General features: G+C 50.3%; 3 protein-coding genes across 5 annotated transcripts in view; 2 read left to right on the top strand and 1 right to left on the bottom strand.

The window, feature by feature from the left end:
- TRAPPC1 (trafficking protein particle complex 1) lies at positions 311-2,035 on the bottom strand. 3 transcript variants are annotated; one of them, XM_005657035.3, is made up of 5 exons: positions 1,924-2,035; positions 1,715-1,813; positions 1,496-1,566; positions 1,019-1,157; positions 313-734 (listed from the first exon to the last, which is right to left on the bottom strand). In XM_005657035.3, exons 2-5 carry the CDS (start codon positions 1,811-1,813, stop codon positions 606-608), a joined length of 438 nt encoding a protein of 145 aa, XP_005657092.1. In that variant the 5' UTR covers positions 1,924-2,035; the 3' UTR covers positions 313-605. The 3 variants fall into 3 exon arrangements, with proteins under 3 accessions (XP_020923511.1, XP_020923510.1, XP_005657092.1); XM_021067852.1 differs by having other exon boundaries at positions 311-734; positions 1,553-1,566; positions 1,715-1,955; XM_021067851.1 differs by having other exon boundaries at positions 311-734; positions 1,715-1,955.
- CNTROB (centrobin, centriole duplication and spindle assembly protein) lies at positions 2,150-22,724 on the top strand. The gene is made up of 19 exons (XM_021066317.1): positions 2,150-3,306; positions 4,757-4,841; positions 5,088-5,169; positions 5,642-5,798; positions 6,949-7,065; positions 7,294-7,410; positions 8,084-8,182; positions 9,113-9,349; positions 9,666-9,812; positions 16,228-16,361; positions 16,959-17,084; positions 17,271-17,433; positions 19,120-19,381; positions 20,262-20,410; positions 20,689-20,752; positions 20,941-21,111; positions 21,256-21,388; positions 21,876-21,948; positions 22,188-22,724. The coding sequence occupies exons 1-19, from the start codon at positions 3,034-3,036 to the stop codon at positions 22,311-22,313; spliced, it is 2,715 nt and encodes a 904-aa protein (XP_020921976.1). The 5' UTR covers positions 2,150-3,033; the 3' UTR covers positions 22,314-22,724.
- GUCY2D (guanylate cyclase 2D, retinal) overlaps positions 21,624-24,662 on the top strand; it is a 49,997-nt gene continuing 46,958 nt past the window's right edge. The window contains exon 1 of the mRNA XM_021067848.1: positions 21,624-21,948. The gene's annotated coding sequence lies outside the window, so the exon portion shown is untranslated. The remainder of the gene's footprint in view (positions 21,949-24,662) is intronic.

Below are 24,662 nucleotides of genomic sequence, written 5' to 3' on the forward strand. Positions count from 1 at the left end.
GGGATCTGGCAAGGTCTGGAGGCATTTTTGAGTGTCACAGCTTAGGCATGAGTGAGTGAGTGAATGAGTGTGTGTGTGTGTGTGTGAGAGAGAGAGAGAGAGAGGGAGAGAGAGAGGGAGAGAGATGTGCTACCATCATCTAGTGAGTGGTGGCCAGGACAAAGCACATGGCACTGGTAGCTCCCCCACAAATAGCCATAGTGCTGCCGCTGAGAAACACACAAAGCCTTTTTGCTGGCTCAGGGGATATGGACACACCTTCAGGAGAGTGGCAGGCGCTGATCAACCACTCAAACTGACATGCTCAGGCTCAGAGGGTGCCAAAAAGTTTATTCTGTACTTCTCACAGTGACAGGTAGGGGATAAAACTGGAGAGAGGACCTGGTTTGGAGATGGAGGGACTCCTGCAGGCTTCCTTCCTGTGATGGGGGTGGGAAATGGCACCAGGGAGGGCTTTAGGCTGGTTCTCCTGGGAGGGCTGCAGAAGGGCTTGACAGGATGAGTGGAGTGGGGGCTGGAGCAGAGGGGCTTGCAATAGGGGCCCTCAGGTGAAACGAGAAGGGCCCAAACAGGGATTCTTCTGAGGGAGAGATCGCGTGCTTCCTTCAGCCAGCGCGGGCAGAGAAGAAGGGCAGAGAGCGTACATAGGAGTCCAGGCGGGAGCGGAAGAGCTCACTTTGCACAGTTTGGCCCAATGGGCACAGGGGATTCTTCACCACCAGCTCCACGTACAGCTGTGGAGGGGGAAGGTGTTACAACCAAGCTGTGGAAACTTTGGTTTTGAACCCCAAACCTAGTATAACCTTAGGATGCACAGGGATCAAGGACTGGGAGGCAAACCCTCTTGGGGAGAAACTGGTGCTGGGAGTATATAAGGACCTAAAGGGTCCCAAGAAAACAATGACTGCAATAGACACAGTACAGTAGGATTAGGGCAGGGAAGCTGAAGGATTCCCGGGCTCGAAGTGACCATGGCTATTGAAGCTTTGGGGGAAGGGCCTTAGGAACTGGCACTGACCGCACTGTAGATGTGGTGCAGCACATCTCGGATGGGTCCCACGCCCAGGTCAGTATTCATGACAACTTTGATCCCAGTGGGCGTCTCGTAGTAATGGAGCTTGTAACGGCTAGTCTGGAAGGCCAGGAAGCCATCCTTCCTGCAGAGATGAGGAGGATGTTAAGAAATGGGAACAGAATCTCTTCCAAAGAGATACTTCTGATCCCCTCTAGGTCGACTCCCTCTTCTCTAAACATATCGTTTGTAGAAGCCTGGTTGAGTAAAGACGCCTCCCATCTTCACACCTCAATTTAGCCCCCACACCCAACCTCTCTAGCTTCAGATCGGTCCCACCGCTGCTCCTGCCAGCTCCAGCACTCCCGCTCCGGATGCAGCCTCTCTGTCTCTTTACCCTCTCTGGAGGCCAATGTCCTTCCACTCCGGAAAGTTTTCCCCACTTCCCACTTCCCTCCTCCCTCAACATCTGACTCTGCGTACATGTCTAGCGGGGACATCTTGCTGACAAAGGAGCGGATTGAGAAGAGCATCCCGTACATCAGCTTGTACTCCTGGAGGGAGAAGGGCAGAGTTAGCTCTTTGTTAAAGAAGACGCGGTAGGGATGGGAACAAGCCGGGCTTGGCGAGGAGGAGCTGGACTGGGACTATGTGCATTTGGAGATGTGAAGTCATTCAGGATGCAAGGGGCCCACTCGTCACCTCCTCCTTGGGGATCCCCGCTTGTTTCTTGCGGTGCCACTCGCTGTAATGCAGACACACTCCATTCCGGTCAAACAGGTACAGATTGTGGACAGTCATCTGCAGGGCAGAGAATACGAGCCTCGGTCCCGCTCCGCCCACTCTCCGTGGGCGCCAGTTCTCTGTCCGGTATCCCTCCAAGTGGCCGGGGATCCCTTCCCGGGACTCACCGGAACTGCTCCTAGTGCCCGTCACTCGGTACTTCCGGTTTCCGCGGAGCCCCGCCCCACCCGGTCCACACGCTACTGCGGCGGAGGAATAACTCCGCCCCTATGCCTCTCTCAGCCAATCCGCGGCCGGCGGCTCAGCGCACGCGCGCTTAGGCCGTCCGGCTCTAGAAGCTTTGAGGGCGACTGAGAGCAAGGGTTCCTGGGCTGGTGACGTCACCGAGGCGAGCGAGGCGGGGCTGCGGACGGTGGGCGGGAGGCTCCCAACGGTTTTGAGTGTAGGGAAGGGCGCGAGAAGGGAGTTGTCTTGGTCTTCACGGGCTGAGGCTCGGGGGAGGGGGCAATCCCTTATCCCCACCTTGGAAGACTGCGGGGCTGAGTTCTGGAGGTGTGGAGAGTAGTTGGAATGGGGTGGCGGGGGTAGAGGATCTCCGGCTGGGTTGAGTGCGGCGCACTTTTTAGGGACGTCTGAGGGCGTGACCGAGTGTTCGCAAAGTTTCCTTTGGGGTAGTAGGGAGGGAGGGATTCTAGGGAACCTTGCTATGGCTTTCTTCCTGGGGGGGATTGGAGGGGATGTACAGGACAGCTGACCCTGGGTAGAACAGGTGGTGGGCGGAGGGGTGTGGGGTGGTGGGGAACGTGAGGTTCCTGCATTTCTTGAGACTGGAGCCAGTTGAGGGGCAAATAAGGCAGCAGGACGGAATTTGGGTCCCAGTTAGATTTGGGTCCGTTTCACTTTGCACGCACTGGGTGTGATGGCCTGTACCAGAAGTTGATCTGCAGCTTTCAACACTCCAGAGAAACTGCAGTGGTGCTCTTGCCGCGCAGTGGGTCTTCTGTCCCCACCGCCTCCTTGCTGCACCCTCCTTTTGCACCGTTCCCCACAGCTGTGGAAAGAAGCTCTTTTGCCCTCTCCCATGGCCTCTGGAACTGTTGGAAACCTTTCCTCTAACCAGAAAGCCTCCATAACCTCATTCGACAAGGATCCTTTGCTTGGAGGCTTTCTCCTTTCTCCCACATCTTCCTTCTCCGTTACTTTCCCCCCTGGGCTCTCCTGAAGCAGAACCAGGAGTTCCCAGCTCTGCTGTTTCCAGTTGTCTCTTCCCTGTGCTCATGGCAACATCAGCTACCAGCCCCAGTTCACCTCTCCGGGCCAAGGATCTCCTGAGTGAGTCATCAGAAGCTCCGGGGCTGAACCAGGCATCCTCTGAGGTGACCTCCCAGCTCTATTCGTCTTTGCACCTCAGTCGTCAGGCAGAGACCACAGCCCGAGCTCAGTTGTATTTACCCTCCACCTCCCCACCTCCTCATGAGGTGTTAGATGGCTTAGCCCAAGAGCTGAGTCGCAGCTTGTCGGTTGGATTGGAGAACAACTTGAAGAAAAAGGTGAGGGAAGTGTTTTGGGCACCTCTAGAGTCTTGGGATTGGGTGTGGTTTAAAAAAAAAAAAAAAAAAGCTGTATTGAGACTTGAACTCCTATCATTGGATTCCTAATTCCTTTTAGCTACACAAGTCAAGTCGTGGTGGTTCCTGGAAGCAAGCAAATGTTTATGAGGGAGCGAGTGGCCTGGCCTCCATAATTTGGAAAATTGTGAAACTTCCTGGCTTTTTTTGGGGGGGGGGCGGTCAGAGACACCTGGGGGATAATTGCTGTGCTTTGACTCAGACATGGGTGCATAAGGTTTCTTCATCCCAAGAGGGAACAAGGTACCTAAGGAAAATATTCTAAGATCATTCCAGCTCAAAACTATTTTTTAAAATTAAAGTATATTTGATATACAATGTTGTGCCAGTTTTTGCTGTACAGCAAAATGACCCAGTTGTACATACGCATACATTCCTTTTCTTAAATTATCTTCTATCATGGTCTGTCCCAAGAGGCTGGATATAGGTCCTTGTGCTGGACAGTAGGACCTCATTACTTATCCATTCTAAATGTAATAGTTTGCATCTACAAGCCCTAAACTCCCAGTCCATCCCCTCCCCTCCTCCTTGGCAACCACAAGTCCATTCTCTATGTCTGTGAGTCTGTTTCTGTTTCGTAAGTAGATTATTTGTGTCATATTTTAGAGTCCACATATAAATATTGTATGGTATTTTTCTTTTTGCAGCTTACTTCATTTAGTGTGCTAATCTCTAGTTGCATCCAGATTGCTGCAAATGATATTATTTTGTTCTTTTTTAAGGCTGAGTAGTATTCCATTGTATATACATACCACATCTTAATCAGTCCATCTGTTGATGGACATTTAGGTTGTTTTCATGTCTTGGCTCTTGAGAATAGTGGTGCTATGAACCTAGGGATGCATGTATCTTTTTGAATTGTAGTTTTCTCTGGATATATGCCCAGGAGTGGGATGGCTGGATCATATGACAGTTCTATGTTTAGTTTTCTGAGGAACCTCCATACTGTTTTCCATTCAAAACTATTTTGGTTGGGTCATTCAAAATTTGGCGTGTAAGTCAATTAAACATGGTTTGATCAGTTATACATGTTACAGAGAAGATAGTGTCAGATAGAACAAGTATCATAACCAGTTTGCAGAGTTTGAAAAACTGATAGTTGTGGACAGCAGAGTCCTTAGACAGGGCATTTGCTTTTTAGTTGGCAGGAATCCTCACCACTCTTGCCTTCAGGTGCCCCATTAACTCATTTATGCTACCAGTCTGGCTTCTGAAGACATTTGAGTTTCTTATCCAATCAGTTCTGTTTTCTTGCTTTCCCAGGTGCTGAAGTAAAAAATTCTGGGGTTTTAGAGGCTACTGGAGCCATCTCCCCTGGCAGTAGGTAGAATATGGACTGTTGCATCTGATTTCCACGTTGCTTTTTTCTAAGGATGGCTCCAGGCATATCTTTGAGATGGAAAGTGTTCGGGGTCAACTCCAGAGCATGCTCCAGACCTCACGAGACTCGGCCTATCGTGAGTAAACCCTGTCCCTCTAAAGGAGAACGTTGATTTAAGGGGTGGGAGAAAGGAAGTGGGTTGTGGGGCGGGGGCGGGACCCAGACCTCTGAGATAAGAGATCCAGGAGGCAAGCGCCAGTTCTCAGGGGTGGGTAGGAGGAGTGGGTGATATAGGAAGGGAGGACTTCTCCTCTCTTCTCCTTCAAGTGCCCTGTTCCTATCCTCGCCTGACCCTGGCTGCGGGTCCTCTGGCTGCCTGCAGGGGATCCCCCTACTCCAGGTGCTGGCTCAGAGAGGCGGGAAGAGGACTCCTTTGACAGTGACAGCACAGCTACCTTGCTGAAGTGAGTTCTCCTTGGGGCTCTCCTAGCTGGCTGGCTTGCTTTTTTGGAAAGCCACGTGTTCTCTTTCTTAGTTCTCCTTGTATTGCTTTCGGGTCCCGAAGGACCTGGGATGCTTGTCACTTCACTTTCAGTTTTCATCCTTTCTCTCCCATCTTCTAGCCCCTTTACTCCCCCGGGAACATGGGCACCTGCTGCCTGGTACCTGGCTTTCTCCCACTTCTAGTCCTTCTTCTGGAGTTAGCTTGTCTCCACTGAGACTTGTCCTGCAGGGATTGTGGGATGCAGGATGGAGTGCTGGAGAGTGAATTGCAGAACCTACGTGCTGTCTACGGCTCTGTCCCTCATCTGCCTACCTTTATGGCCTGGGAGAGTCTTGCCCTGAGTTTCAGTTCCTCATTTGTAAAGTGTCACAGTTGGATTGGTGGATCTCAAAAGCTTTCCCAGCCCTAATATTCTCTACCCATTTGCTCAGCACCCGGCCCCTGCAAGACTTATCTCCATCTAGCTCGGCCCAAGCCCTGGAGGAGTTGTTTCCCCGCTACACCAGCCTTCGGCCAGGACCCCCACTCAATCCCCCAGATTTTCAGGGGTTGAGAGAAGCACTGGATTCTGAGCACACCCGTCGCAAGGTGAGATATAAAGTCTTCCTTTGGAAAGCAGCAAAGATTAGAACTAGGGTCAAGTGCTGCAAAGGGTGAAAATTAAGGGCCTGCAAGCTGGGACTTTGCTCAAATGGCTCTTCAGGGAGGCCTTCTTTGACCCTCCTCTTTGGGTGACACATCTTCCCTCCAGGTATTCGTTCTGATCGTTCTGTTATTTCCTTCATACAGTTTCTCAAAGTCTGATATATCTTTTTTGTTCGCCCCTCTAAAATCTAAGGTCCGTGCAGGTCACACCCTACCTTGTTCAGTACTGTCTTCCTAGAGTCTAGAATGTACCTAGTACTCCGTACGTGTACATAGCGTGTGCAAAGCTAGCAGTGATAGAATAAGCTTTATCTCTGTGAACCCCAGCCTGTCCGAATGAAGGACAAGGCAGAGGAAAAATAAGAATGACTGGTTGTGTAGGCCTTTGGGACACTCTCTCTTCCTGTTTTATTTTATTTTTAATTTATTATTGTTAATAATTTTTTTTGCCTTTTTAGGCCCACGTCCTTGGCATATGGAGGTTCCCAGGCCAGGGGTCCAATCAGAGCTGTAGCTGCCAGCCTGCGCCACAGCCACAGAAACGCCAGATCCAAGTTGCGTCTGTGACCTACACCATAGCTCTTGGCAACGCCAGATCCTTAGCCTACTGAGCGAGGCCGGGGATCGAACCTGGTTCCTCATGGATGCCAGTCAGATTCGTTTCCGCTGAGCCACCACGGGAACTCCCTCTTCCTCTGCTTTAAACTGCCTGGGCATGAGTGAAAGGCTTTCCCTAGATCCTGCTATGAGTCATTGATCGATCGTGTCCAACATGCTTCTTGAGGCAGGAGGAACTGCCCACTCTTTGCAGCATGGGCTGCTGCACCCCCGCCAAAAGCTTCATGGAGATTTTTCTCAAGAGATCTGAGAAGGGGAAGGGCCTGGAAACTGAGCCCCTGCTTCCTGAGGTGGTAGCGGAAGGGACTGAAGGCTCAGGCTCCAGAGCTCCCGATTCTCCTTCTCCAAACCTCTTCTGTTCTGGGACCCAGGCTCCCTGTCTCCAGCTCATTTCACCTGTAGAGGAGCTGGAACGTTTGGTGCTTTGGTCAAACTAAGGATGGCAACACGCAGACTACCCTCCCCCTTCCTGCAGCATTGCGAGCGCCACATTCAGAGCCTGCAGACCCGCGTGCTAGAGCTTCAGCAACAGTTAGCTGTGGCCGTGACCGCCGACCGAAAGAAAGATGTCATGATTGAGCAGCTGGACAAGGTGCCAGGGTGGCGGGATGCGGCTGGGTCGCTCCTCGTGGGGGCGGGGGAACACCGAGGAACAGTGAGTAGGGGGAGGCCAAGCAGCCTTTGCTGGTTCACACCAGGACCTGGGGTAAGTGGGTAGATTTCTTGACTACTGAGAGGGGGTGGCTGTTGACCCTGCTCCTGTGGGAAGAAAGAGAACAAAAAAATTATTTGAAATTCTGTCTGACTTTCGTCTCCTGAGACCCTGGCCCGCGTGGTGGAGGGCTGGAACCGGCATGAAGCTGAGCGAACAGAGGTGCTTCGGGGACTCCAGGAGGAACGCCAGGCGGCTGAACTCACTAGAAGCAAGCAGCAGGAGGTGGGCAACCTGGGTCTCCGATGGCTGGATGGAGAGGGTGGAATCAGCGTTCCCAGCACATTGACCCCAGTCTCGAAGTTGTTGGCCTGACAGTTCTCCCGTTTCCTCTCCCTTGAGTGTTTCTGCTGTCGGACTTGCAGGGTTGATGTCTCCTCAGCTTTTTTTTCTTTGGCTTTTTAGGGCTGCACTCGTGGCATATGGAGGTTCCCAGGCTAGGGGTGGCATTGGAGCTGTAGCCGCTGGCCTACAGCACAACCACGGCAACTTGGGATCTGAGCCACGTCTTCGACCTACACCACAGCTCATGGTGTAATGCCAGATCCTTAACCCACAGAGTGAGGCCAGGGATCGGACCTGCATCCTCACGGATGCTGGTCAGATTCATTTCCGCTGAGCCACGACAGGAACTCCTTCTCAGCTTTCCTCACACCACATAGTCTTATCTTTGGTCCCCAAGTCATTTAGTTAACTCTTGCTTTTAAAGTTTACATCAATGATTTCTTTTTGGTACCTGTGGCATGTGGAAGTTCCTGGGCCAGGGATTGAGCAGTGACAATGCCAAATCCCTAGCCACCAGGCCGCCAGGAAGCTCCTCCCTGTGAATGATTTTTGAGGTAGAACACACAGGGCTTCCCCTCAGTTCCTCTGTTCTGTGTTCCCCTCCCCCTGAAAGACAGTAACCCGCCTGGAACAAAGCCTTTCTGAGGCTGTGGAGGCCCTGAACCGGGAGCAGGAAGGTGCCAGACTGCAGCAACGGGAAAGAGAGACATTGGTGAGAAGGCTTGCTGGGTTAATTCCAGGAAAGGCTGTTAATTGCTTCTAAGGGATATGGGTTTCGGTGGACTGTGGGAGTTGCACCAGGGCAAAGTTGTTCCTTAAACCCCAGTTCTGCTAGATACTCTACAGAAAGTAAGCTCTGCCACCAAGTAAGTTTGAGAGACTTTGCAAATTGTATCCTCTTACAATCATTTGGGGAATTATTTTAGAATACAGATTTCTGAGACCCTTTCCCATAGATTTTGATGGGGAGGGGTTGGGGAACCTAAATATTTTCAGAAATTTTCTAGGTGATTTCGTTCAGCCAGGTTTGAGAACTCTGGTCTAGGGCATAGCCAGAAAAGGTGTGGGATGAGACTTACTCAAGTTTCTAATTGCTGAGATGATAAGAGGATTACCCACGTGAATTAGTAGCCAGGTTTAGAATTTCCTGCATGCATGACCCATGCTTGCCACATGCCTGCTGGCACTTAACATTCTTAACAGTGCTGATGGTGGCTGCTGATGGGCTAGGGCAGGATTGTAGGCTGGATCTCCTAATCTTTGTGGAATTTCTTTTGATGACAGTGGTGATAGCTATTGTGTGTTGCGCACTTAGCACACGCAGACACTGTGCTAAATGCTTTACACACGCTTTTAACACTAATCGTCACAAGGTGGGCTGGATACTGTACCCATTTTACAGGTGAGGCTGTTTGCCCAAGAACCCAAAGTAAATGTAGAGCTGGGATTCAAACAGATTTGAACCCAGTTCTACCTAGTCCTGGAGCAGAAACTCTTATTTACCATATTATAATCCTGCGGGCTTGTTAACCACTGTGTTTTAATGGATAATGGATATAATTCTCAGTGGGCACATTGTTTGGGGGTGAGGGGAGCAGATTGCTGGTCTCTTGAGCATCTTGGTTTTCTCCTGGGGCTCTAGGAAGAGGAGAGGCAGGCTCTGACCCTGAGCTTGGAGCTGGAACAGCAGCGGTGCCGGGCCTTGCAGGAAGAACGGGATGAGGCTCGGGCCGGGCAGCTCAGTGAGCGTCGACACTTGGAGACACTTCAGGCGGCCCTAGAGGAAGAACGGCAGACCTGGGCCCAGCAGGAGCATCAGCTCCAGGAACGCTACCAGGCGCTGCAGGAGGAGAGCCAGGCTCAGCTGGAAAGGGAGAGGGTAAAAGTGGCAGTTGGGGCGTGGAGAGCAGACGAGGACGAAATAATTGAGTGAGACGGGTGGCGGGACGTGCGGCGGAGTGGACTGGGATGCAGGGTGAAGAACTCTCTGTGGGAGAGGAGACCGAGGGCGTGGGGCCTGCAGGAAGGGCTGGGGGCGTCAAATGCATGGAAGGCCCAAGAGTGAGATTAAACGGAGATGAGGAAATAGGTCGGATGTGAAGTGCGGGGAAACTCAGGGGTGGGCGGCTGAGTCGGGGATGGAGGTAACCCGACGGAAAGGAGGCGCCAACTCCAGTCTGATTGCCCTTCCTTAGGGCAGCTCCCAGAGGGAGGCCCAGGCGGCCCGGGAGGCCCAGCAGCAGCTGGCACTGGTGCAGTGTGAGGTGCGGCGGCTGGAAGGAGAGCTGGACACCGCTCGGAGAGAGAGAGATGCCCTGCAGCTGGAGATGAGCCTGGTGCAGGTCAGGAGGCAGAGGGCTCTCGAGGCGCCTTCCTGGCGAGGAGGGGGAGGAGGGGGAGGAGGGGGAGGAAGAGGAGGAGGAGGGGGAGGAGGAGGAGGAGGAGGTCTGAGGCAGAGCGACTTTCAGGAGTCGGGCACTCCTGTTTCTAACTAGAATTTTAACCTTTATGGGCCTCCGTTTTTATGCATAAGATGTAGGTTAAGGGCAGATCGGTGGGTTTCTGAGAGACCTTTTTCCTTATTCATGGTTGACTTAAGGAGACCCCCAGTTACCAGGGTAGTGAGGCTGGTGTTTGAGAGAACAGGCTCATTTTACTTCGCCCCTCGCCCACGGAGGTGGAGGGCTGACCACCTGGAAACTAGATTATCATGAAGAGCCGGCCTAGAGACATTTGGAAACAGTCAGGAGCCATTCGTAGGCTGCTCTACCCCCCCGAACTGGAGCTAGCGGAGCGCGTGAGTGGTGCCTCCAGGAAGCCGACTGAGTGGCTCTCTGTGTAAGCTCTGCTAGGACGGTCCTCACACAACAATCCTGGCCAGCAAGGGCCTCGCCAGCCAGAGGGGGAGTTCGTCTGGCACGCACCTTTCTGAAGTAGTATGATAAACCATCATTCAGAGTAAAGAGAACTACCCTTGCCTCTTTACGAAGAGGTCATCTCCTGGTAGGTCTTCCACACTGAGTAACACCTGCAGCCTCCGGCAGTCCCTGTTCCCTTCCCTGTTTAATTTTTCTCCTAATATACTATATGATGTATGCTTTTGTTTCCTTTAATTTTTAAAAGTTGAAGTAGGAGTTCCCCTCGTGGCTCCGTGGTTAACGAACCTGCTTAGTGTCCACGAGGTTGTGGATTCAATCCCTGGCCTTGTTCAGTGGGTTAATGATCTGGCTTTGCCATGAGCTGTGGTGTAGATTGCAGATGTGGCTTGGATCCCAAGTTGCCGTGGCTGTGGTGTAGGCCAGCAGCTGTAGCTCCGGTTTGACCCCTAGCCGGGAACCTCCATATGCTGCAGTTGCAGCCCTAAAAAGGAAAAAAAAAAAAAAAAAAATCCAGCATTGCTGTAAGCTGCAATGTAGGTCACAGATGTGGCTTGGATCCCAAGTTGCTGTGGCTGTGGTATAGGCCAGCGGCCACAGCTCTGATTCAGCCCCTAGCCTGGGATCTTCCATATCCCATAGATGCGGCCCTAACCCTAAAAAAATTAAAAATAATTAAAAAAAAAAAGTGAGTTTCTTGTGGACAACATATAGATGCTTCTGGTTTTTTGGTTTTTTTTTTAATCAATTCTGCCCATTAGCTGGAATATTTAATCCATTTGCATTTATTTATTTTTTTCTTTTTAGGCCCACACCTGAGACATATGGAAGTTCCCAGGCTAGGGGTCAAATCAGAGCTGCAAATGCTGGCCTATGCCACAGCCACAGCAACATGGGCTCCCGGCTGAGTCTGTAGCCTACATCACAGCTCACGGCGATGCCAGGTCCTTAACCCACGGAGCAAGGCCTGCGATCAAACGTGTCCCCATGGATCCTAGTCGAGTTTGTTACCGCTGAACCACACAATAGGAACTCCCCACCTACATTTAAAGTAATTGTTGGAGTTCCTATTGTGTCTCAGCAGAAACGAACCTGACTAGTATCCATAAGGATGTGGGTTCAATCCCTGGCCCTGCTCAGTTGGTTAAGGATCCAGTGTTGCCGTGAGCTGTGGTATAGGGCACAGATGCGGCTCAGATCTGGCATTGCTGTGGCTGTGGTGCAGGCTGGCAGCTGTAGCTCTGATTCGACCCCTAGCCTGGGAACTTCCATATGCCATAGATGTGGTGCTAAGAAGACAAAAAAACCAAAAAGGGATTACTGGAAAGGAAAGACTTCTGCCATAGCTGTTTGTTTTTGTATGTCTTATATGGTTTTGTTCCTTAGTTCCTCTATTTACACCCCTTTTGGGGGGGTATTTTTTTGGTATCTTTGTAGTATACTATTTTGATTGTTTTCTGCTTTCCTTTTCTGTATATATACACATATACATGGATATATATGTATATATATGTGTGTGTATATATATATATATACATATATATTTTTTTCTTTTTCTTTAATGGAACCTCATGGTTCCTAGTTGGATTCGTTTCCACTGTGCCACAACGGGAACTCCTCTGGGAATGTCTTAATTGCTGCTTCATTCTTGAAGGATTTTTCCTTACCCCCCCAATACAGAATTCTTAATTGACAGTTGTTTTTCTTTAAAACATATCATTCCACTGTTTTATGGCCTCCGTGATTTCTTATGAGGAAGAATCAGCTGTTAATCTTATTGAGTCTCCCTGGTTAGTTACAAATTGCTTCTCGTTGCTTTCAAGGTTTTCTCCTTGTGTTTGGCTTCTGTTAGTGAGGCTATAATGTGTCAGTGTGGATCTTTTTGGGTTTATTCTGGTTAGAGATTGTTGAGTTTCTGGATGTGTAGATTTATATATTATATCAAATTCGGGAATTTTTTGGCCATTATTTCTTCAAATATTTTTCTTTCTCTCTTTCTTGTCATTCTGGGACTTCCTTAATGCATATGTTGATATGTTTGATGATGTTGCACAGGTCCCTCAGGGTTTTTTTTTTTTGTTTCTCTTCATTCTGGTTTCTTTCTGTTCATCTGATGGGATAATTTCAATTGTTTATCTTCAAGTTCATTGACCCTTTCTTCTGCTTGGTCAAATCTGCAATTGAGCCCCTCTAGATTTTTTTTTTTTAATAGATTTTAGGAGTTCTCATTGTGGCTCAGGGAAAACAAATCCGACCAGTATCCATAAGGACGTGGGTTCAATCCCTGGCGTTGCTCAGTGGATTAGGGATCCAGCATTCCCGTGAGCTATGGTGTAGGTCACAGATGCTGCTCAGATCCCGCATTGCTGTGGCTGTAGTGTAGGCCAGCAGCTATAGCTCCGAATGGACCCTCAGCCTGGGAACGTCCATATGCCATGGGTGCAGCCCTAAAAAGAAAATAAAGGCAAAAAAAAAAAATCTCACATTATTATCACCTAGTTTACATTAGGGTTCACTCTCGGTGTTGTAAATTATATGGATTTGGACTCATTTATAATGACGTGTATCTACCTTTATAGTATACTTACTTTCACTGCCCTAAAAATCCTCTGTGTACTCACCTGTTCATTGCTGCCTCCCTTTCACCCTTGGAAACCACGGATCTTTTTACTTTCTCCATAGTTTTACCTTTTCCAGAATGTCATATAGTTGAAATCAAACATTATGTAGCCTGGAGTTCCTGTTGAGGCACAGCAGAAACGAATCCCACTAGGAACCATGAGGCTGTGGGTTTGATCCCTGGCCTCACTTCTTGGGTTTAGGATCCAGTGTTGTGAGCTGTGGTGTAGGTCGCAGACTGGTCTCGGATCTGGCATTGCTGTGGCTCTGGTGTAGGCTAGCAGCTGTAGCTCCGATGAACCTCTAGCCTGGGAACATCCATATCTCGCAGATGCAGCCCTAAAAAGCAAAAAAAAAAAAAAAAAAAAAATTATGTTGCCTTTTCCGATTGGCTTTTTTCGCTTAGTAATATCATTTAAGTTTCCTCTCTGTCTTTTCATGGCTTGATAGCTCATTTCTTCTTAGCGGTAAATAATATTCCATTGTCTGGAAATACCACAGTTTATCTGTTCACCTATGGCCTTTTTTTTTAAGGGCCGCACCCGCGGCATACAGAGGTTCCCAGGCTAGGGGTCAAACCGGAGCTACAGCTGCCGGCCTACACCACAGCCACGGCAACGTGGGATCTGAGCCATGTCTGCATCCTGTACCACAGCTCACAGCAACACCAGATCCTTAACCCGCTGAGTGAGGCCAGGGATTGAACGTGTGTCCTCACGGATGCTAGTCAGATTCGTTTCTGCTGAGCCACGACAGGAACTCCTGTTGTTCACCTACGAAAAGACATCTTGTTTGCTTGTAAGTTTTGGCAGTTGTGAACAAAACTTCTGTAAACATTCATGGCCAGGGTTTTTTGTGCAGACATAAGTTTTCAACTCCTTTGGGTAAACACCAAGGAGTGTGGTTGCTGGATCATATGGTGAGGGTATTTTTGTTTTGTGAAAAAAGCACCACAGTGTCTTCCAAAGTGACTGTATCGTTCCGCAGTCTCATCAGCGGTGAGTGAGAGCTCCTGTTGCTGCACACCCTCACCCGCACTTGCCATGTCAGTGTCGTGCATTTGGGCCATTCGTACATGTGTAGTGGTTCCTAGTGAATTTTTCATGTCACCAGTGGTACTTTTTCACTCCAGAATTTCTACTTGGTTCCTGTTTATAATTTCACTCTCTCTCTCTCTCTCTTTTTTTTTTTTTTGGACAGTGCCCACAGCATGTGGAAATTCCCAGGCCAGGGATCGAACTGGCACCACAGGAGTGACAATGCTGGATCCTTACCCTGCTGAGCCACCATAATTTTGATCTCTTTATTGACAGTCTGTATTTGTTCATACTTTGTTCTGATTTCCTTTAGTTTGTTTTCCACATACCTCACTGAGCATATTTAATGTTTTCAAGCAGTAATCCCGATGTCTGAGCTTCTATACAGAGTTCCTGAGAGATTCTCTTTTTCCTTTGAATGAGTCACATTTTCCCTTTTTTTGTGTGTATTTGGTAATATTTTGTTGACTATTGTAGTAACTCCGGAAATCATATTCTCTCCCTCTTCAGGGATTTCTTTTGAAGGCTGCAGCCATTTATTTGTATAGTGACTTTTCCAAATGGTTTTTGCAAATGGTATTTCTTGTGTATGGAAGGTGACATTTCCCTTCCATTATCTCTGTGATTAGCCTGTGACCTAACAGGTTTTCTTAAATTTCTGGATCCGCCACCCTACCCCCACCAAAAGCAAGTGTATATATCTCCTAAATCTTCTAATTGATGCTACCAGGGAAGTCGCTGTAGCCCAAGGGTGGAGGGTAGAATAGAGGGGCAGGGAGATCAGTTCAGTTTGAAGTAGTGAGCAGAAGGGTAATTAGATGTTGCCAGTTTCGGGAGGGTGGTAAAGAAGTGGGGGAGTCAAGAGTAACTCCAGTTTCCAATATGAGGAATGGTGCTAGTGTCTAAGGTGGGAAGTATAATAGGAGAACAAAGTTTGAAGGTAGAAAAACAAATGAGCTCAATTTTGGATGTGTTCTATTGGAGAGCTGTACAGTATGCTTCTGGGCTTCTGGGCGTCAAGCATAGGAGAAGAGTCCAAGCTAAAGAGAGAGATTTAGGAAGTATGTTATGGTATAAATGGTAGCAGAAAGCGTGGTCTAAATGCCAGATGTTTATTATACACACGTAAAAGCATCGGTGACCCAGAATGGTAGCATGAGGTCAAAAAGAAAACTGAGGACAGCACTCAAGGAAGGATCCGTCCTTGATGGGCAGCTGGAGGAGGAGCGGTCGGATAGAATGAGACCACGGAACTGGTAGGTATCACGGGAGCGAAGGGAAAAATGGTTTTGGAAGCAAACAATGGACAAAGGTGGCAGGTGTTGCAGTGAGATTACGTAAGACTGAGAAAGAACCGCTCTGGGGAGTTCCCGTCGTGGCGCAGTGGAAACGAATCCAATGAGGAACCATGAGGTTGCGGGTTTGATCCCTGGCCTCGCTCAGTGGGTTAAGGATCTGGCGTTGCCGTGAGCTGTGGCTTGGATCTGGCATTGCTATGGCTGTGGTGTAGGCCGGCAGCTACAGCTCTGATTAGACCCCTAGACCAGGAACCTCCATATGCCGCCTGTGCAGCCCTAAAAAGACAAAGACGAAAAAAGAGAAAGACCAAACCACTATGGGATTTAGAAATTCACTTCTTTACCATGAAGTACTATGAGTGGAAATCAGATTTCAGTGAGTTGAAGAAGGATTATGGAGTGAGAACATAGAGACAGTGATTCCGCTTTGGGAGGAGGGTGCATGGACAGTCATTGAATGCCCTCTGGATATCAGGCGCTGCACCGGAAGCGCTGTGTGTGTTATCTCAGACTCGTGTGACACATTTCATTGTTCCACCTACCTTTTATTTTGGTTAAAAAGTATATTTTATTTTGTCCAAATTCATTTTTACTTTTGTTTACGGGTAAGGTGTGAGCACCTCATGGTTTAATAGAGGAAGGAAACCTTTTTCACTCTTTGTGGCAAAATTCTTGTGCTTTATCCCTTAGGCATATGAGGGAATGTTGGTACATGGATCTTTTTTTGGGCTACCTTGTATCCTCCACCCTTTTCTAAGCTCAAGCAGAACTGAGCTTGGGAGTTCCCTGGTAGCTTAGCAGGTTAAGGACCTGGTGATGTCATACCAGTGGTACAGGTTCGATCCCTGGCCCAGGAACTTCATATGCTGCAGATGCAGCCAGAAGAAACCCCCCAAAACCATTAACCCCACCTTCCTTTACTCCCAGGCACGGTATGAAAGCCAGCGGATCCAGATGGAGTCAGAGCTGGCTGTGCAGCTGGAGCAGCGGGTGACAGAGCGGCTGGCGCAGGCTCAGGAGAGCAGCCTGCGGCAGGCAGCCTCCCTGAGGGAGCATCACAGGTACCGGGGGCTCCCAGCTGCTGCCTCCCCCCAGCCTCGGCGGGTGGTGTTCGTGCCCTGCCCACATCCTTGCGGGCCCTTCTGCCATTCTCCAGTACCCTGGCTCCCATCAGTCAGCCAGGCCCTAAGTCTCTTGGTGGGAGAGCTGCCTTCAGGCTCACAGGGAGAGGCAGGCGTGCTTGGGAGTTTTCAGTTTTCATCCCATAGGGAGGAGCACTTAACCACTGACTGACGGGTACAGGGAGATACATTTCCAGCTCCCCTGTCCCTGCTGATACCAGGCTGAGCTGTGATCTGCAGTGTCTCCAGAGCTGCCCCGTGGCACTGAGCCCCCTCCCACCTCCCCCCTACACCCCTGCCACTTTTTTTCTGGAATGCCTTTTAAATGAATCACTTTCCCCTAAGTCCCATGTCAGTCCCTGCTTCTGGGGAACCCATCCTGAGACCCCTGCTGTCCCTCCCCGTTCCCTGAAACCTGTGTCATGGCCAGGTTGGCTGGCCTGTCTGCCCCTCCCTGCACACGTTCTGGCTTTCTCTTCCTCGACTGCTTCTTCTGTCTCCAGATTCAGTCCTCTTTTTCCGCCTCTGTTCTCTCAGGAAGCAGCTGCAGGAGCTGAGTGCGCAGCACCAGCAGGAACTGTCCACGCACTTGGCCCAGTTCAAGGTGGAGATGGCAGAGCGAGAGGAGAGGCAGCAGCAGGTGGCTCAGGACTATGAGCTCAGGTACTGGATCTGGAGTGTCGCCGTGTGTCCTCAGTCCCAGTGGGAATGGCGAGGGGCTGCTTGCTTTGTAGACGTGGCCCCAGCTCCTTTCAGAATTTCACGGCTGACATGCCTTTCGGCTCTTCCTGTTCTCCAAGGCTCTGCTTTCTCAAAGGGTCCACATCCCCTCTGGCCTCTCTCTTTCAGACTGGCCCGGGAGCAGGCACGAGTGCGGGAACTGCAGAGTGGGAACCAGCAGCTGGAGGAGCAGCGAGTGGAGCTGGTCGAGCGACTCCAGGCCATGCTGCAGGCCCACTGGGAGGAGGCAAGCCAGCTGCTCAGCGCCACCTCCCTGCCGCCCCACCCCCCGGTAGGCCTCGTCCTTGAGCCAGGCTGCTCTGTGGGTTAGACCTCTTCTTTGGAAACCCAGCCTCTCCTAAGGGAGGCCCGCAGCTCAGATCCTGGGACCTGCATTGGAAGGAAGCCTGTGGGCTTTCCTAAAGGTTAACTGTCTCATCAAAAGAAATCTTTGTGCTGTGGCCATGGCTCACCCAGACTGGCCCCACTGCATTGGGCATAAAAGTGTCTTCTCCCAACTCAAGAAGTGGTAACACGTGGTACTAATTTTGCCAGATGGCAGCTGAAGCTGTTTTGATGGTCAAGGCCAATAGCCGTCGCCCAGTCCTGCCCTAATGTAGGGTCGGGAGACTCACCCCAGCCCTCCTTCATCTTGGCATCTCCTGCTTCCTTCTCTTTTTTAAATTAATTAATTTATTGATTTTTGGCTGTGCTTGTGGCACTTGGAAGTTCCTGGGCCAGGAATCAAGTCTGTGCCACAACAGTGACCCAACCTACTGCAATGACAATGCCAGATCTTAACCCACTATGCCACAAAGGAACTCCCTCCTACTTCCTTTTTAAAATTATTAAATGTTTATTATTATCGCAAATGTTTTTTGGAGAAGTTCAGACGTGGTTAAGGAACCCAACTAGCATCCATGAGGACGAAGGTGTGAACCCTGGCCTCGCTCAGTGGGGTAGGGATCTGGAGTTGCTGTGAGCTGTGGTGTAGGTCGCAGACGCGGCTCAGATCTGGCGTTGCTGTGGCTGTGGTATAGGCCAGTGGCTGCAGCTCCCATTCGATCCCTAGCCTGGGAACCTCCATATGCCACTAGTGTGGCCCTAAAAAGACAAAAATTTTAAAAAAAATGTTTTTTTAGAATAGATAATAATATGAGCACAGTTAAAAAAAAAAATCCAAACTGCTAAGCACAACCAATCACAAGTAGCCAATTAGGCTTTCCCAAATAAGGCAACTGCTTAAGTTGTAGCCAGTGAAAGAATTGCCTTGCTTGGCCTCCAGCTCTTCTTTGTAAAAGTCTTTCTTCTCACTCCTGTTGGAAGTGGTAGAACCCTTCCAACCACTTCTGGTTTGGTGTGCCCATTGGAATTATTTTTGTTCAAATGAATTCCCAGAAATTAAAAAGAAAAAATATCTGAACAGTTCAAAAAGGTATAAGATGAAGAGTAATCTCCATCCTCTGCCTGCACCTCCAGCTCCAGTTCCTCCCTCAGAGGTAGCAGCTCTTACTGGTGTCCTGAGTGCCACTCCCCCCAAACTGGAGCCTTCTGTACGTGGTTGTGTGACTTTTTATTTTACCAAGTGCTTATTGATGGGCATTTAAGTCATGGCCTATACTTTGCTTCTACAAACAGTGCTGTGAAATGTCTTTAATATATATCTTTGTGCAAGTATTTCATCTATAAAATTTCTAGAAATGGAATTGGAAGATCAAAAATAAGCATTTTGGGAGTTGTCTGGTGGCTCAGTGGGTTAAGGATCTGGTGTTCTCACTGCTGTGGTGAGGGTGCAGCCCCTGGCCCCAGAACTTCCACATGTTGCAGGTGCGGCTAAAAAAAAAAAAGGCACTTTGAAATTTGATACAAATGCGATGGATGTTACCAGATCTCCTTCTAAGGTCATTCTCCTAATTCGTCATCTTACTGACATGTCTCTACCGGGCTTCTCGCTCGAAATGCACTCTCTTGTGCCCAGGTTCCTCCCGCCAGCCCCTCCAGCCCTGGGCCTCAGGAACCAGAGAAGGGGGAGAGGAGGACCTGGACTGTGCCCCCCGTGGCTGTGGCCCTAAAGCCGGCCTTGCAGCAGAGCCGGGAAGCAAGGCACGAGGAGCTGCCTGGAGGGCTGCCTGTTCTCTGCAGCCCCTCCTCGGATCTGAGCCTCCTGCTAGGCCCCACTTTCCAGAGCCAGCATTCCTTCCAGCCCCTGGAGCCAAAGCCGGATCTCACTTCATCCTCAGGTGACTGGGGTTCCCTTTACACGCACCAGTTGGCTCCCTCTTGACCTTGTTTCCTGTCTGTCTGGAACTTGAACGTTGAGTTTCCCAGACACCTCAGTGACCCTAAGTTGCAAGGAGCAGAAATCTACTCTCATTGGTTCAAGCAGAGGGAGTGAGACGCATGGAAACATGATGTTCAGGGCTTTGTGAGAAGCGGGGTTGGCGTTGGGGCGCCGCCGGGAACGGGGACCTGTTCCTCCTCTCCTTGGGCCTCCTCTGGGCTCTGCCTGCCTGGCATCTGCTCCTTCCTCCTGCTCCGCCAGCCCTCTCTTTCCCTCAGGTTCCTGCTCTCAAAACTTCAGCGGGCGCGTGGGGTTGAGCAGCTGTAACAGGCCTCTAGGCGACCTTAGAGACACAGGTGCCTCTCTCTTAGGCCCAGTTTACAGCGAGGGAGAGCTCATGGGTTGGTACCATCTCTTGCATCAGCTGACTTGAGAGTGGTCCCACCTGGCTGAGTCGGCTGTGGCTCGGGTGGGTGGGGGTGCTCTCTGGGGTGTAAATGTGCAACCCGGGGCTAAATAACGTTGGCAGTGTGTTCTGGTCAAGGAGGCAGAACACGGCTATTGATCTTAACGCTTTCTGTGCTGGGGCGCAGTGACTTAGCCAGCGTCGGAGAACTGCAGCTCTCTGCCCTCTGTCGGCGCGGCTGCCTTAGGATTCAGCTGTGCTGATAACTCAGTTGCCCCTTAACACCCCCCCCACCCCGTCGTCAACTGTATTAACGATAGGCATGCTCTCCCCGGACTGTGATGCCCTTCTTCTGTTTAATACAATGCGGTGCCCCTTATTTGTGGAGGCCCCTCCCCTTCAACCCGCGCCCCCACTTCACTTTACAGCTGAGGCCTTCCCTGCAGTGGGGACTTCCCTTCCGACCACAGGGCAGAACGGCCGTTCCTCGAGGAAGACGCTGGGTCCCGCGGGGATGGCCTCCCGCAGCAGGCGCCGCCGCCCCCGTCCCAGCTGCAGGGCCTCAAGCATTTTCTGCAGCAGGTAAGAGGCCCCTGTCCTCCCTTGTTTTCTGCCCCCTCCCCATTCTCTTTCTACGCTGGGAGGCCCGGACTCTGGCTTCATCTGCCTTTTAGGACGAAGACTTTGTCCCGGCTTCTGCCTCTCCCAGTACATCCCAGTACATCGTGTTCCTTCTGCAGTAGTTCCTTCTGGAACTTCGGTGACCAGCCCCGGCTCTGACTTCCCCAGTCTCTGCTCCCCTCAGACACTCAGGTCTCTTTCTAAGCTTCCTCGGGGAACCTTACTCTCTTGTCCCCCAGCTGCTGGAGACAGCGCCCCAGAGCAACGAGACTCCCTCTGTGGACCCGCTGCCTGCTAAGTCTGGTGAGCACCCACTCCGAAGAAGGTCGGGGCCAGGCCTGGAAGAGGGGCGAGCTGGTTCTCGGGGAACGGTCTTCCTTCAGGAGCTGGCAAAGCTGACAGAGCCTCAGAGCCTCTTGAAGCCTGAGGGGGGCAGGATTCCTGGGGTCTTTGCCCCGTTTTCTGATCTTGAATCTCATTCCTCTTGCTAGGTCCTCTGACTGTCTCATCTTGGGAGGAAGCCCCTCAGGTGCCACGCCTCCCACCCCCCGTGCATAAAACTAAAGTGCCCTTAGCCATGGCGTCCAGCCTTTTCCGGGTCCACGAGCTTCCTTCAGCCCGTTCACAGGGCGGTGGGCCCAGCGGGGGCTCCCCGGAGAGAGGTAAGCTGGTCACGTCAAATAACGAGGGACAGTCTCGGGTGTGGAGCTGGTGCCTGGAACCAGAGGCCCTTCTGGATTCTGGGAGGTGGGCTAAGGGCTGGGGCCAGGGTCTAGGACGATGGCTGTGACTGATGTGTCTCTCAGGTGGAGATGGGCTCGCGTCCTCGAGGCAGCTGATGGAGGTGTCTCAGCTGCTACGACTCTACCAGGCTCGGGGCTGGGGGGCGCTGCCCGCGGAGGATCTGCTGCTCTACCTGAAGAGGCTGGAGCACAGCGGGTACCAGCCTGGGAGGGCAGGGAGGACGGACCCGGCGGGTGGAATCTGGATTGTGGGCAGGGCCGAGCGGAGCGTGTGTTGTCCATTGAGCGGCATCTTCCGTCCTGTGCTGGGGAGGCCAGGGTGCCGTGTGGGTGCATCGACGTCTCCTCCTCTTCCTCCGTCTCTCACTCCGCCCCACCTTTCTTTTGTCTCTACTGTTTGTTTTTTTTTTTTTCATTTCTGTATTAAAAAAAAAACCCTCTTTTCCATGTCATTCTGCCTTAGTTTTTTCCTCTTTACCCTGCAGCTCAGAACTTCGAGTCCTAGGACTGTGACGATCTAGTATAATCGGTATTTAATTCCACTAATGTTGCCTGTGTTCGATCCCCGGGTGCATCTTGTTGTTCTTACTCTTAAGAGACAGAATCAGGAAGTCGTCCTCCCGACCAGGGCTGGGGGCAGTGGGGGCAGCTCTCCCATCCTCATCCCCTGATTTGTGTGGCAGGACTGACAGCCGAGGGGATAATGTCCCCAGAAGCAACACAGACTCCCGCTTGGGTGAGATCCCCCGGAAAGAGGTGAGGGAAAGTGGGGCAGGGCGAGGAGTTGGGGGGCTCTCCCCAACTCACCCCTCCCGCTCTGCACGCTCGCTCTGTCCTCTGTCACCCGCCCGCTCCTGCGTCTGTTCCGACTCTGTCGTGTGGCCCTTCCCCTTTGCTGACTCAGGCTGGCCCCCCACGCTGGAGGCCTCTCCTTGGGGGGGGCCGATAGCCCCCGATGACGCTGACTGTCTCCCCTCTTCTCCCTCAACTCGCAGATCCCCTCCCAGGCTCTCCCTCGCCGCCTCGCCACAGCCCCTAAGACCGAGAGGCCTCCCGCTCGGAAGAAAAGTGGGCACCCTGCCCCCGGTAGCATGAGGAGTCGGGGGGGAATCTGGAGATAAGCCCCTTGCCTTTATTTTCTTTGGTCTCTTCTTATCATTATTATTATTATTATTTTAATAAATGCTCAGTAGTCTGTATTAGAGTCTCTGACTCAGGAATTTGGAAAATGGAGGTTTTAAACTTTGTGGAAAACTTCATTTTATTCTGTTTGAGTATGTTTTTTATGTGTTTCTGTTTTATATTCTGCGGCAGAAAATGTGAATGCTTTGAAAGAGAACAGTCGGGGGGTTCAGCAGTTCTAGTGATTTAGGGCATGGTGTTTTCAAGCGTGTGGAGTGATTAGCTCTGGTTGGTAATGGAATTATGGATGGTGCTTATTCTTTCTACATTTCTGTATTTTCCAGCTGCTCTAAAATAAGTATATATTAATAATCAGAAAAACACCTTTAATAAAAAAGTAAGTTATTGTATAAAGAGTTTGAGTAAAAATTTGATTGTTGGGGAGACAGTTTTCTCTTTAAGGTGGAGATAATTCTCTCAGGTTGCATTAGTAGGATTCTGATTGACAGCTGCTGCTCTAGCCAGCTCACATGTTATGGCTGTAATCTTTACTCTTATGGCTTTAAAACATGTATTTTTAAAAAAACACTAGGAGTTCCTGTTGTGGCGCAGCAGATGCGAATCCAGCTAGGAACCATGAGGTTGCAGGTTTGATCCCTGGCCTTGGTCAGTGGGTTAAGGATCTGGCATTGCCATGAGCTGTGTAGGTCAGATGCAGCTTGGATCCTGCATTGCTGTGCTGTGTGTAGGCCGGTGGCTACAGCTCTTATTAGACCCCTAGCCTGGAAACCTCCATATGCCTCAGGTACGGCCCTAAAATGACCAAAAAAAAAAAAAAAAGACTAGAGTGCTGGCAAAAAAAAAAGCATGATTGTAAAAACTTCATCCTAATACTCACCAAAATGAACAAAGAAAAACAATATTAGAGAAGAAAATGAGAAAGTGACATCAGTGTGAAACTGTGAAAAGTCCCACTTCACAGTATGAACACTGAAAAGGCCATAGGACAATTTATTAAGCTGCAGGATGAGGCCTTGGGACCCTCACACAGCTTTCCAGCTCCAGAGCGCAGTGTAGGGCAGGGATGATGGTAGATTCTGAAGGGGCCTGGTCCTGGTGGGTGCAGATTCTGTGAGGAGGCGAGGTCCTGAATGATTTGGTTAGCTCAGAACAGACTTGACCAGAGAGAGACTCATACAGTGTTTCATAGTAGCAGATGTTCAGATCTTACAGTCAGTCCCCCCGTCTTTGGGTTCTGCATCTGCAACCAACTGCAGATTGAAAATAGGAAAAAAATTCTAGGAAGTTCCAAAAACTTTCTAAAAGCAAAACTTGAATTTGCTGCATACTATTTACATGGCATTTACATTGTCCTGAGGTGTCATATGTGATCTAGAGATGATTTAAAGTGTATGGGAGGATGTGCCATAGGTTCTATGCAAACACTTCTTTTGTACATATGACTTGGGTAGCTGTGGGTGTTGGTATCCGCAGGAGATCTTGGAACCAACTCTCTGCCTTGGGCATCAGGGAACCGCTGTATTTCCTTCTACCTAAAAATAACTTCCTAGCCCCCAGGGGAGGGAAAAGGAGAAGCTAAAAACCCATGAGCAGCTGCTGTGTGGCCTGCCCTGCTCTGGCTCTGGGGACAGCTTGTCATCAGTCCCCCTCAGGTCCCTGGCAAAGAATCAGGAGTCTCACCAGCTCGGGGCACTTTTCAAGCCCAATCTCTTTACCCACCTATGGAAATGTTTGCTTTTCTATTTTTTACTTCAAGTGCCTGGATGTATTTGACCAAACTCTGTGATTGATGGCATGCTGCCGTCACTGGGAGGAGATGGTTTTGCCCCATTTTTAAAAGCTGGTAAAATGAACACGCAGTCTTCCTTCGTTATCTTGTGGCTTCCAACCTGCCAGTTGTAGTCCGCATGCCCTACATTTTTCTTGACAGGGAGGACGGTCTGGAGAATATTTCCCAGCTTTCCAGAACAAAATCAGAAAAGGGCACCGTGCTGACTTAGCGGTTTTGTAAGCTAGTTGTAGTAAGACAACTTTGATTTTTAAAAATACATTTTGAACCCACCTTAAAAGTCTGTTTCTTCGCTGAAGACCAGCAAGGAGCCAGAAAGTAGGAGAAAACCCAGTCAAGCCCCCAGTTTCTTCCTCCATAATCATCTTGGGGATGATTTGAGAGGGGAAAGAGTGAGGGATTGGGGGGGCTCCATAAAAGCCCACGTGGAAGGAGGATGAGCACAGCCTTGAGGTTCAGCCTGCCTTGGTGGCGGACAGGCGGCGGCAGGGAATCTCGTCTCCTGGGAGCTCCCCGGCTGCTGTGGTGGGGCGGGGTG

This window comes from Sus scrofa, chromosome 12 (assembly GCF_000003025.6).
Source record: "Sus scrofa isolate TJ Tabasco breed Duroc chromosome 12, Sscrofa11.1, whole genome shotgun sequence".
Taxonomy (NCBI): Eukaryota; Metazoa; Chordata; class Mammalia; order Artiodactyla; family Suidae; genus Sus; species Sus scrofa.